The 13330-nt window shown below is 48.6% G+C and overlaps 1 protein-coding gene across 2 annotated transcripts in view; it reads right to left on the bottom strand.

Moving 5' to 3' along the window:
• Positions 1-318: 318 nt before the first annotated feature.
• FLT1 (fms related receptor tyrosine kinase 1) overlaps positions 319-13330 on the bottom strand; it is a 200122-nt gene continuing 187110 nt past the window's right edge. For both annotated transcript variants that reach the window (XM_061133717.1, XM_061133718.1), the window contains exons 28-30: positions 10258-10342; positions 7027-7115; positions 319-3079 (exon numbers count right to left, since the gene is read on the bottom strand). In XM_061133717.1, coding sequence (XP_060989700.1) covers positions 2878-3079; positions 7027-7115; positions 10258-10342 — 376 coding nt within the window. In that variant the 3' untranslated portion in view covers positions 319-2877. The remainder of the gene's footprint in view (positions 3080-7026; positions 7116-10257; positions 10343-13330) is intronic.

Raw genomic sequence — 13330 nt, 5'->3', positions numbered from 1 at the left:
CACCCCTCCTTCCCCCCTTGGTGTCCATACATTTCTTCCCTATGTTTGTGTCTCTGTATCTGTTTTGCAAACAACTTCACCTGTACCATTTTTCTAGATTTTGTTGTACTGTTCGCATGCCTTGATTGTTCATACAGCCACTTTCTGGGCTGATGGATGATCTGTGCCTGTCTTGAGCTGCATTTGCTGTCTCTTTCTTGTGCTGGTTTAGCAATTGGTATTTCACGGGGCCTCCAAAAATGCTTGTCCCCCCTTCAACAGCCCCAAGAAAACCAAGACCCCTTTTTTCATTTTTACACAAAATCGAAAATATATGGGTGTTTTTGTAAGTTAATTTTATTATATGAAGATAACATACAAAATACATTCATAGTGACTAGAGATGTAGGATGAAATTCTGTCTCACTTATAATCTGCAGCATATATTCTTGGTTTGTATAAAAGTAACTTTAAAATTCCAGTTTCCTTAAATAGTTCTGCACAACACACACACACAAATATACATATAGTTACCACCACTGTCAGTCAAAGGCGCGCTCCTTCTTCAATCAGTTAAAAGAGGCCGACAAGTGTTTTTTTCCTGTTTGACATTCGAAGGTAACCTTATCAGGATTTTGAACACACTTGCTCCTCAGGTCTGAGCGTCATTCTGAGAATAACTAGAGACAAGCTTGTGCGTGGTTCCAGTCCCCTCCCACCCACCATACTCAGTTACGTGATCTCACAAGACCTGGAAAGGGGGTCCTTGCCCCCTAATTGCTCATGCCAACCATTTTTGTCAAAATTGACAAATGGGTCTAATAATACCATTGATTCATTAGTGATTTAATTTTCTGTGCTGCTTCAGGGCACCTACCTGTGACAAGCCCTTTCCCACTGGAGACCGTCTTTCCTCCCGTTTTCCAGTTTTTGTTCTATGTTGAGACCCCAGCTGGAGCTGGACTGCTGGACAGAGTCTCTGAGGAAGCCAGATTAACACAGTCTAAAGGGTTCTTTGTCTTTTGGAAAGATGGTATTACTAAGGCCTCTTAAAGATGAACGGATTACTGAAATCAAGACATATATGTGTAGCTAAGGTTTTTGTTTTCCCTAATTGCTGGATCTTTAACTGACTTGAAAAAACCAGAGACTCAATTTCAGGCTTCTAATATTTTGCCTGTTTGACCTCCTCCCGGTTACCTGACTGCTACTCTTGCCAGTGGTCACAGGTGCTCTTGCGCTTGTAAAGAAGAGGAAGAGCAAGGCTCTCCCCGTCTTTGGTCCTTGGTCCCATGCTGTCTGGACTCGGCTCTTGGTGGAGACTGGCCAGAGGCTCCTCCAGCAGAGGGCCCCTCTCCTCACCACCCCAAGAGCAGCTATCTGGCTGGGGACAAGCCAACTCTCCCCTCTCTTCACACCAAGAGCCTTGAAACGAGACTGTGACCTCCTGCCACACCCCCACCCCCACCGGCCCCCCAGCCAGGGCAGGATGTCCAGGCCTATCTATCGCTTTTGTCTCAGGTTCTAGGGTTACATCACCTGCATCAAGGGAAGCATCGTCCTCTCCACCAGGAGCAGTGATTCCCTGTGGCCCTGACCGGCCCCAGAAGGTGCACACACCCTAAACACACAGCATCGCGCAGAGATGGTGGCAGACCCAGGGCCTCTCGGCCCCGAGAAGTGGGCGCCCTTTTGTACCCTGTCCCTATTTCGGTCACAACTCAGACCCGAGGCAGGGCCCAAAGTAGATGAAAAGAGGCTTTTCTCTTACTGACGGCTCATTAACTAATATCCTGAGTCCCAGTTCTAGAAACATCTTGCATAAATCACACACCACCTTTTTCCTCAAGGAGCATAAAGTGCTTCATAGACATTGGTTAATGCTCTTCTGTCCAGGAGACGAGCATGAGAGTTGGGGTCCCCACTGAATAAGAAGGACACGTGGCTGACTTCCTGTCTTCCAGTCCCCTCGGTTTCAGGCAGTTGGTCTGGTGCAGAGGGGGTTTTCACTCCGCCTTCCCTTTTTGTCCATCTATTCTAGTTTGGGTCTAGAGAAAACCTCCACAAGACTGTTGCCCTTCTCCTCAGCTTCCTTTGATTACTAACTGAAACAGGTTAGAACAAAGAAGTGAGTTAAGTGTCTGGACTATATATGAATACTCAAAATAGAAGCTGATGTTATCTGTGAAAACATGGCTTTAAGCCTAAGAGGTGACATAACAGACCAGACTCACTGGGGTGAGCCCACCTAAGGTTTTACAATCTGCTTGATGGTTCCAAAAATTATGTTTGGCTTTTTTTTTTTTTTTAACCTCCCATCACCCCTCCGTCCTGTCTGCTCCCTGGATGGATTCTCCAAGGTGGACCGGGTGGCATTGTCCTCTACCCACTCCCTCCCCACGAGGTGCAGCTCCAGTCCCCCTCCTCGCCTCTGCCCTGTGTCCTCTCCCCATCCCCCCCCCCACACACACACACAGAGCCTACTGGAGACCCCAGAACCACGCCTTTGACACCACAGGCCTTGCTGGCCCGCAGAGTCCGAGCTGCAGTGACAGGTGACAGTGTGTGTCCTGAGCCACCTGGAGCCCGGAGGCCTTGGGGTCTCCAGGGTCAGGGGGAGAGGCAAGTCCAGGGCGGGGTCAGGATTTCTCCTCCCCGCTGAGTCCTGCGAGGGTCAGCAGTGGCGCTCTTTGTCACTATTCCTCTATCTGGGGTTACATTCTTGTTAGTCAAAAAAGACAAAAGCACTATTAAAAAAAAAATCACAAAAAAAGCAGCTGGCTCCTGTGGAAAGGAAAAGGTGTCAATTTCTATATGCATAATACTGGCAAAAGCTAGTTTTCTGGGGGGTATAAATACACATGTGGTTCTAGAAAGACGGCTGTGCAGAATCGGGCTTTAGACTGGTGGGGTGGAGTACAGGACCACAGAGTTGTAGTCGGGGGGAGGCGAGCAGCAGGAAATCTTCCTCTCCAGCTCCGAGTGGTCATAGGTGAACCTGCGGTGGCCTGCGCTCAGGTGCCCACAGCTGGCATGGCAGAACGTGGGTCTGCTGAGGTCAGAAAGGCCCGACTCCTTACTCTTACTGATTACTCTCAAGCTAAAGACAGAAAAGAAAGAAAAAAAAAATCAATTGTACAAAATGGATTTCTTGGAAACACTTAAGTCCACTCTTCAGTGGGCCATTGGTTCAAGACCAGTGGCTTCCGTGGTAAAGAATCTGCCTACAACGTGGGAGGCCCGAGTTCGATCCCTGAGACTCATGACGACCCCTTGGAGAAGGAAATAGCAACCCACTCCAGTATTCTTGCCTGGAAAATCCCATGGACACAGGAGCCTGGTGGGCTACAGTCCATGAGATCGCAAAGAGTTGGAGTCGACTGGCGGACTAACACTTGTTCAAAACCATCCGAGAGTGAATGTCTGTTGAGTCCCACCTCAAACTAGGCTGGGGTGTCTGGAGCTGCCCACGACCTCTCCTCCACCAGCTGGGGGTCAGTCCGCTGGCTGGGGGCAGAGGGTGGGGTTAGTTAAAACAAATCCAGAATTCCTGGTGGAAAACAGCTCCCAGGCTTGGGTCCAGCGCTCCCCTCCGCGGGTCGGTTAGCACCTGGGATTGGCTGAAAGATGCTAAACCTGTGAACAGCATCTTCTAAGGAGAGAGCTGTGATTAAAATAGAGGATCCTGAGAGGAGGCGCCGCCTGCATCACCCAGGTGGGTCCTGAATGCAATCCCACGTGTCCGGGCGGGGGCATCACAGCGCCCGCAGTAGGAGCGGGGCCACGCCGCAGAGGAGTGCCGGGGGCGTCAGGGCTGGAGGAGGCGCTGGCCTGGATGTGCTAAAGGGGAGGGGTCCTCGTGTCGGGGTGCAGCCCTGCCGACACCTCGTTCTGGGACGTCCGGCCTCCGGAACTGCAAGAGGATCCATTTCTCCCGTTCTGAGCCACGACTTCGTGCAAGGTTGTTGCAGCCATCTGGAGCGACACTAGGACGTGCTACAGAAACTTAGTAAGTTTCTCCCTCTCAAGTTTGTGCTCCAGAGGAGAGAAGAGTTCAGTTCCATTCAGTTCCGGGCAGTGTGTCGCTCGCGGGTCAGGGCGAAAAGACTGGCTTCTGGGTTGGATCCGTGTGGGGCGGGAGCCGGTCTGGTCCTCCGTGTTTGACGGTTCAGCAGTGCAGGTGGGAGTGAGAACCCCACCGCCGCTGGCTGTTTGGCTCGGGATTGGCGCACCCGGCCTTTGAGCCATGTTCTGTATGTTGGTCTCGGAGTGGAGGAGGCAATGGATGGCTTTCATTTTTTTCCCACAAAGGTCTGGAAGTGTTTCAAGGCAGGAAACAAGAACACGTGGGCCCCGCTTCCCCGCCCCTGCGCCGTCACTCCGTGTCCCGTGACCTGCCCAGGACTGGGCTCGGGGTCCCTGGGTGCCCACGGAGAGGACACAGGTGCGCGGGTGTTCGCCAGGGAGCATTCCCAGCCCTCCAGTCCCCTGTGGTTGATGAGCTGGGGCCCCACTGCCCAGAGGTGTCTGTGGACACCCTTTGGTTTACATCGGGGTCTGCAAACTAGCCTGTGAGGTGGCCACCTGTTTGGTTTGTTTTTTTTTTTTTTAAACAATAGTTTTATTGACATGTTTACATATTGTACAATTCACCTATTTAAAGTGTAGAAGTCAATGGTTTTTATTATATTCATAGATGGCTATTCTGAGCATTTCATATAAAAGGAATCATATATAACTGGCTCCTCTCACTTAATTCAAGGTTCATCTATGTTGTAGCTGCCTATCAGTACCTTGTACTTTTGATTGACAAATATTCTCTTGTATGGATATATGCATTTTATTTATCCATTCACCAACTGATAGACACTAGAGTTTCTACTTTTGGTTCCTATGAACAGTGCTGCTATGAATATTTGCATATACGTTTCTGTGGGGTATATATATACCTACAGAGTTGCATTGCTGGCTCACAGAGTAACTCTAACCTTCTGAGGAACTACTTAGACTGTTTTCCAAAGTGGCTGCAGTATTTCATGTTTCCACCAGCAAGCATCCAACATTCTAATTTCTCCATGTCCTCCCTAACACTGACTCTGGTTAGTGAGGACCAGAGTTCTAGAAAGATGTCCCTGGTTCAAACCATCCTGGTTGGGGCTGGTGAAGAGGTGTCTCATGTGATTTGCATTGCCCTGATAACTAATAAGGTGAAGCTTATTTTCGTGTGTTCCCTGGCCGAGGCCACCAGCTCTTGTGAGTATGGTTGACTGGACACAGCTGCATTTTATTGCTCATCTATCAGCTGCTTTTATAAGCGGCAGAGGTGAGCGGTTGTCACTGGCCCCTTATGAATGGGTCTGCATTCAGGAAAAAAAACCATCTAAGTGAAGTTTCGTACAATAGAAACTTCTCAGCAGTCAGAATTTAGACTGTAAAAAAAACACATGCAGAACACACTTTTCTGAAAACGCTTAACTCTGAACACAGCACCAAACTACACAAATGCAGAATGAAAACAGCATTTCAACTCCACCAAAAGTATTGATCATGAAAGATGTAAAAAGTCACGTGACTTCACTAGGCATGGTTCCCTTTTTAAACAGGTCCACTCCCAAAGTACTCTTGTTCTCCTAGCTCTTCAACTGTATGGAAAACACGGGGTGCCTGAGAGTTTGAGGAAAACAGAAGGGAGCACTCCACCTGTGTTGTGGAGGAACTGAAGCCTTTGTTCACTTTTTAAATCTTATTTTCGGGTCCTTTGCTTACTGAAGGAGGCCCAACTTCTCCCAAGTGTTTTGGGAACTCTGTTTAAATAAATGCAAAGACAGGGGTTGGGGGGGTGAGGGGGGGAAGTCTGCAGATCCCTGATTGAGATAAAAGAGGGGCAGAATGGGGGGCGTGGGGAGAGACAAGAGCAGATGTTTGAACGGGGAAGGGAAGGCAGATCTGGTGGGCCTTGCCCTGTCCAGCGATATCCTTGGGCAGAGAGGAGTGGGCCCGTGCAGAGTCCAGCGAGAGCCCTCGTAGTTCTGACAGTGTTGTCACTGGCTGCTGGGTAGAAGCAGGAGAGGGGGATCTAATAGGAAACGAGCCTTCATTTGGAAGAGCTGGGGTCTCAGGATGACACGTCTTAGGACTAGATGACTGTCCCGGGGCCCTTCTTGTGCCCTCATTGTGGTTCCCCGGGGGGTATTGGGTGTACGTTCTCTCCCCGCCCCCTCGGACAGGTCTCTGGTCCAGACTGTACACTGTTCACAGTTGAGGACGTCCGGCTCCTTTCAGCTGAAAGACTGTGCTTCATGTGCTTGGACTGCCTTCTTTGCTGGAATGTTCTGTCTTCTCTAAAATCCCACTCTTCCTTTCCAGAGCGTGGTGCTCAGGTGTCCGCTTTTTTCTGTTTTCTTTTTTTTTTTTTTAATGATTTTTTAAAAAATTTATTTATTTTTAATGGAAGGATAATTGCTTTACAGGATTGTGTTGGTTTCTACCAAACATCAACAGGAATCAGCCATAGGTTGACTCATGTCCCCTCCCACTTGAACATCCCTGCCACCTCCCTCCCCATCCCACCTCTCTGGGTTGTCACAGAGCCGCGGTGTGAGTTCCCGGAGTCATATAGCAAATTCCCATTGGCTATCTATTTTATATATGGTAATGTATGTTTCCAAGAAGGAAATGGCAACCCACTCCAGTGTTCTTGCTAGGAGAATCCCAGGGACTGAGGAGCCTGCAGGGCTGCCGTCTATGGGGTCGCACAGAGTCCGACACGACTTAAGTGACTTAGCAGCAGCAGTGTATGTTTCCTCGTTACTCTCTCCATACCTCCCACTCTCTCCTTCCTCCCCCGCCCCAGCCGTGTCCATATGTCTGCTTTTATGCCCTCTTTCCTGTCCTTCCAGGGAAAAGAGCTTTCTGCACGGCCTGGACACTATAGTTTAGGAGGGCAAGTAGCCCTCAAGTATGGCCGTGAAACCCTCCTCCCGGGCATTGTCCCTCTTGCCCCTCCAGAAAGTGAGCAAACCCCTCACCCCCAGCTTTCTTACTCACTTCAGTGAGGCCTTGGGTTTGCTCTCTGCCCAGGTGAAGCGCTTCAGCAAGGGGGAGGCCAGCAGGGTGCCACTATCCAGCTGGTAGTCCTGCAGGGAAGAAAGGAGAGTTAGAGCTCCTGCTTGAGCCAGAGGGGCTCCTGACATTGGGATGCACGTCTGAGGTCACTCCAGCATCTGGCCTCCCTGCCTGTGAGGACAGAGCACTCTCTCCATACTGGCCAGTGTGCTGCTGCTGCTTAGTCGCTTCAGTCGTGTCCGACTCTGTGCGACCCCAGAGACGGCAGCCCACCAGTCTCCTCCATCCCTGGGATTCTCCAGGCAAGAACACTGGAGTGGGTTGCCATTTCCTTCTCCAATGCATGAAAGTGAAAAGTGAAAGTGAAGTCACTCAGTTATGTCTGACTCTTTGCAACCCCATGGACTGCAGCCTACCAGTCTCCTCCATCCATGGGATTTTCCAGGCAAGAGTACTGGAGTGGGGTGCCATTGCCTTCTCTGACTGGCCCGTCTAAACCTTGTCAATTACAAGAGGCCCCTATGTCGAGTGACTCAGAGACCCTTCTTCCTGCAGGTGAAGAAAGCAAATATAATCAAAATGGAAAATTGCAGGTAACAGGTGAGCATTTTTCGTAGTCAAGTTTTATGCTATTTTATGCAAACTATTGCATAAATATGTTGATGACTTGGCAGTGATATGTAAAGATTCCCTGGTGACTCAGGTGATAAAGAATCTGCCTGCAATGCAGGAGACCCAGGTTTGATCCCTGGGTCCGGAAGATCCCCTGGAAAACGGAATGCAACCCACTCCAGGATTCTTGCCTGGAGCATCCCCATGGACATAGGAGCCTGGCAGGCTACAGTTCACTGGGGTCACAAAGACAGACACAACTGAGCGAGAAATAATAAAAACACAGTTTAATTTTCTTTCCTGAAGAGTCTATGAAGTTTTGAGACCCTCCTGAGTTACCGTGCTATTGAATGGTTTGCCTTGGAGATGAACAGAGATCATTCTGTCGTTTTTGAGATTGCATCCAAGTGCTGCATTCTGGACTCCTGTTGACTATGATGGCTACTCCATTTCTTCTAAGGGATTCTTGCCCACAGTAGTAGATATAATGGTCATCTGAGTTAAATTCACCCATTCCTGTCCACTTTAGTTTGCTGATTCCTAAAATGTTGATGTTCACTCTTGCCATCTCCTGTTTGATCACTTCCAATTTGACTTGATTCATGGACCTAACATTCCAGGTTCCTATACAATATTGCTCTTTACAGCATCAGACCTTGCTTCCATCACCAGTCACATCGACAACTGGGTGTTGTTTTTGCTTTGGCTCCATCTCTTTATTCTTTCTGGAGTTATTTCTCCACTGATCTCCAGTAGCATACTAGGCACCTACTGACCTGGGGAGTTCATCTTTCAGTCCTATCCTTTTGCCTTTTCATACTGTTCATGGGGTTCTCAAGGCAGGAATACTGAAGTGGTTTGCCATTTCCTTCTCCAGTGGACCACATTTTGTCAGAAATAAAAAGACGCTTCTTGGAAGAAAAGTTATGACCAACCTAGAGACAGGGTATTAAAAAGCAGAGACATTACTTTGCCAACAAAGGTCTGTCTAGTCAAGGCTATGGTTTTTCCAGTAGTCGTGTATGGATGTGAGAGTTGGACTATAAAGAAAGTTGAGTGCCAAAGAATTGATACTTTTGAACTGTGGTGTTGGAGAAGACTTGAGAGTCCCTTGGACTGCAAGGAGATCCAACCAGTCCATCCTAAAGGAGATCAGTCCTGAATGTTCATTGGAAGGACTGATGTTGAAGCTGAAACTCCAATACTTTGGCCACCTGATGCAAAGAACTGACTCATTTGAAAAGACCCTGATGCTGGGGAAGATTGAAGGCAGGAGGAGAAGGGGATGACAGAGGATGAGATGGTTGGATGGCATCACCGACTCAATGGACATGAGTTTGAGTAAACTCTGGGAGTTGGTGATAGACAGGGAGGCCTGGTGTGCTGTAGTCCTTGGGGTCGCCAAGAGTCGGACATGACTGAGTGACTGAACTGAACTGAGTTACAGTTTCCAGCAATTCCGTTTCCTCATTGGGTCATGTTTAGCACTGAGTTTTACACAGGGTCCTCCTTATACTGTCAAAGTGGCATTTCCAGTGAGTGGACCCCACATGTAGTTCCTGCCACCCTTTGGGTCTCCTACGTGGCTCTGTGTGTGTCCTTGACTATCAGTGAGGAACCTAAGCAAGGATGCTGCCCTAGGGCGCAGTGCATCAGGGTCGGGAGAGCTAAGGGTCAAAGAAATCTTGCATGTTTTGTTCAGTGCCATTTCCTTGGCCTTAAAACCAGCATTCTAAGCAGCAAAGCAACATTTCCAGCACTTTGCCTTTGTTCAGTTCAGATCAGTCACTCAGTCGTGTCCGACTCTTTGCGACCCCATGTAGTCACATCTTATTTGTAATGTTTTTTTTGTTTGTTTTTTTTTTAATGTTCACATCATCTTTTTCCTCTCTATCTGGTGTGTTTGAAGGGTTTGGGCATTTTCCAGTGGTGACCACAGCATTTGAGGTCACCACCTTCTCACCACAGTAGGCTTTCCAGGCCTTTTTTGGGTCATGGCTCTATGGGCGTGGGTGGTCCTGGGATCCAGTGGCTGTGTCCCTGGAGACCACGCTCTGGTCCAGCTCTCTGTCTCCTCTCCTTAATCTCTCAGCCCCTTGTCCAGATCTTTAAAGGGACAGGTGAGTTGAGGCCTCTTGTTAGCCAGGGCTGTGTGGATCACTTCTCTCTGTGCGGCAGGGTGGGAGTGTGGCTGCTCAGCTCTGGAAACTTCGTGGGAAGGAGCAGGAGGTCTTGGAGATTCTTTCAGGATCTCAGTGGAGGCCCTGCCCCTTGCACAGCTTTGAGTTCCTCTGATGCTCTGATAGCAGGCTTCCATCCCTGATAGCCAAGATGCTTAGAAACACCCAAGGACGTTTCCTAAGGGACTGAGTTATGCCCAGCCAAAGACTTGGGCCCTGGGGTGAGTTCTGGGTCATCTTCAGACTACGGAACTACTTTCAGATTAGCTCTGTATGTCCTATGTCTTGTTGTCATTCCCCTGGAATCTCAGCTACCACTGATGACCGGCCCCTGGTGACCTAGAGCAACCGGACAGTTGGGGTTTGTCTTTGCATGGGGGGCTGCCCGGGGTGTGCCAAGTAAGTTAATTCTGTTACTTACATCAAGCAGGGAGGTGCCATTAGGTGAGAATTCTTCAAAGGTTTTGAGTTTTTCCAGGCTGATGAAATTGAAAGCATTGACATATCTAAAGAAGCAGAAAGAATAATCAGGTTAGTAATTAAACTTTAAAGCTTTTGCACAATGAGGGGAAACTATAAGAAAGGTGAAAAGATAGCCTTCAGAATGGGAGAAAATAATAGCAAATGAAGCAACTGACAAAGAATTAATCTCAAAAATATACAAGCAACTCCAGCAGCTCAATTCCAGAAAAATAAACGACCCAATCAAAAAATTGGCCAAAGAACTAAACAGACATTTCTCCAAAGAAGACATACAGATGGCTAACAAACACATGAAAAGATGCTCAACATCACTCATTATCAGAGAAATGCAAATCAAAACCTCAATGAGTTACCATCTCACGCCGGTCAGAATGGCTGCTATCCAAAAGCCTACAAGCAATAAATGCTGGAGAGGGTGTGGAGAAAACGGAACCCTCTTACACTGTTGGTGGGAAGGCAAACCAGTACAGCCACTATGGAGAACGGTGTGGAGATTCCTTAAAAAACTGGAACTAGAACTGCCATGTGACCCAGCAATCCCACTGCTGGGCATACACACCAAGGAAACCAGAACTGAAAGAGACACGTGTACCCCAATGTTCACTGCAGCACTGTTTACAATAGCTAGGACATGGAAGCAACCTAGATGTCCATCAGCAGACGAATAGATAAGAAAGCTATGGTACATATACACCATGGAATATTACTCAGCCATTAAAAAGAATTCATTTGAATCAGTTCTAATGAGATGGATGAAATTGGAGCCTATTATACAGAGTAAAGTAAGCCAGAAAGAAAAACACCAATACAGCATACTAACACATATATATGGAATTTAGAAAGATGGTAACGATAACCCTATATGCAAGACAGCAAAAGAGACACAGATGTATAGAACAGTCTTTTGAACTCTGCAGGAGAAGGTGAGGGTGGGATGATTTGAGAGGATAGCATTGAAACATGTATCTTATCATATGTGAAACAGATCACCAGTCCAGTTTCGATGCATGAAACAGGGTGCTCAGGGCTGGTGCACTGGGATGGCCCAGAGGGATGGGATGGGGAAGGAGGTGGGAGGGGCGTTCAGGATGGGGAACACATGCATACCCATAGCTGAGTCATGTCGATGTATAGCAAAACCACTACAATATTGTAGTCATTAGCCTCCAATTAAAATAAATTTTAAAAATAAATATAAATTTTAAAATGCTGATTAAAAAAATAGAATAATCAGGTCAGGATAATGCCTTCAGTTTTTATTAGTCAGGAGATCACAGGCACCCATCCCAGCTAAGATGAATGCCGGAGGAGTGACCTCACACCTTTTGAAGCTGCAGGTCCCTGGCTGTGTCCCCCAGGAATCCCGGCAGTGGTTGCTAATCACTCATATGGCCCTCACTGCAGAGTTGTGAGCAAAACCCCGCAGGGACCCTTGAGGGACTCAGCAGTGGCCAGGCCTCTGGTCCCTCAGGGACCCAGATGATGTCAGGCTGAGAAGAGCCCTGAGTTGTGGTCCGGTCTGAATGTGACGGAGGGAGGAGACGATGCCCAGAGAGGTGATGTGGCTTCATCACATGTATAGCTGCTGTTTCTGAAAGGCCGTGACTTGTCAGGGCAGCACGACCAATTCAGTGGTGTATATCCAAGCACCGGGGCTAGTCTGGGGTATCCAGCCCTGCGATTACAGATCGGGAGGAAGGGGCAGTAACTGGATGACGTCCCTGTGACTGCCTGCTGACCTCGGTGGTCCCCTGTACACACACTCACCTGAGACCCTGTCACCACCAACAGGGCCCATCTCTGAGGCAAGCGCCCTGTCTGGCGAAGGCTAAGCAACAGGCTGGAAGGGCCCATGTCACTTTGATACTTCCCTCCCCCATGTCTGACCTGATCTGCCTCCGCTAATTTATTTAATCCACACTTACTCGTCTCCTCTTTAAAACAATAGATGACTCATCTGGGCTGGTCTGTGAAGTATGAATCGGTCGCTGACCTGTGACCCAACCCCACAAATCTGCGCTGGCCACTGGATTTCCTCCAGGCCTGTCCCAGACCATCAGTCCTCCCAGTTCTTCCCTGGTCACCTGCCAAGCGTGGCTGAACTGAGGTTGGCGGTCTAGGAGGATACCTCTGTCCGTCCATCCAAAGTCGCTTCAGTCGTGTCTGACTCTGCGACCCTATGGACTGTAGCTCACTAGGCTCCTCTGTCCATGGGGTTCTCCAGGCAAGAATACTGGAGTGAGGTGCCATTTCCTCCTCCAGGGTATCTTCCTGAACCAGGGATCGAACTGAGGTTTCTTGAGTCTCCTGCGCAGGCAGGCGAGTTCTTTACCACTAGTGCCACCTGGGAAACCCACTGCAGATAAAATTCTTAGGAGGCCCACAGAATAGCCTGAAAGTCCTAATACCAGTTCTGATTGACTGCAGAGGGACAGAGTGTCAGATCACCTGGGTTAGAAACTCTGTTCTGCCACTTTCCGACTGCATGGTTGTGGCAAGCTGTCCTCTGGAGAGCCTTAATGTCTCCATCTGTGTCACAGGAATAGTACCTCCTTCTTAGGACTGTCTTGAGGCGGTAATGTATGCAAAGAACCCAGTGCCGTACCAGACCACAAAGCACGTGTCTCGCTATACAGTAAGTCCCCTGCATGTGAAGTTGTGAATTTTCAAAGATATGAATGTGTGTTCGCATGTCGAATCCCATAAGTTAGTTTACCTGTCTAGCGTACATTGTTGTGTGCGTGCCTCCTTTACAAGTGGCTTCAAATATTACTAAACATTACTGTTCAGCAGAGCACAGTAGGGCAGTATCTTTATATCAAGCCCAGGATGTCCGGAAGCAAGAGGGCAGATAGAATTGAATTCAGAAAGGAATCAGAACCTGCCATCGGCGTGAAATTGCAGCTGGCCCCCCATCTCCTACTGCTGATGACCCTTCAGCTCTACCATCTCCCACCTCTTCTCCCTCCTCCAGCCAGTAACGCTTCTTGCCTGTTCACTTGATGCCAGCC

This window comes from Dama dama, chromosome 30 (genome assembly GCF_033118175.1).
Source record: "Dama dama isolate Ldn47 chromosome 30, ASM3311817v1, whole genome shotgun sequence".
Lineage (NCBI taxonomy): Eukaryota > Metazoa > Chordata > Mammalia > Artiodactyla > Cervidae > Dama > Dama dama.
Note: the sequence above shows the minus strand (reverse complement) of the source record. Positions and strands in the feature narration are given on the sequence as shown.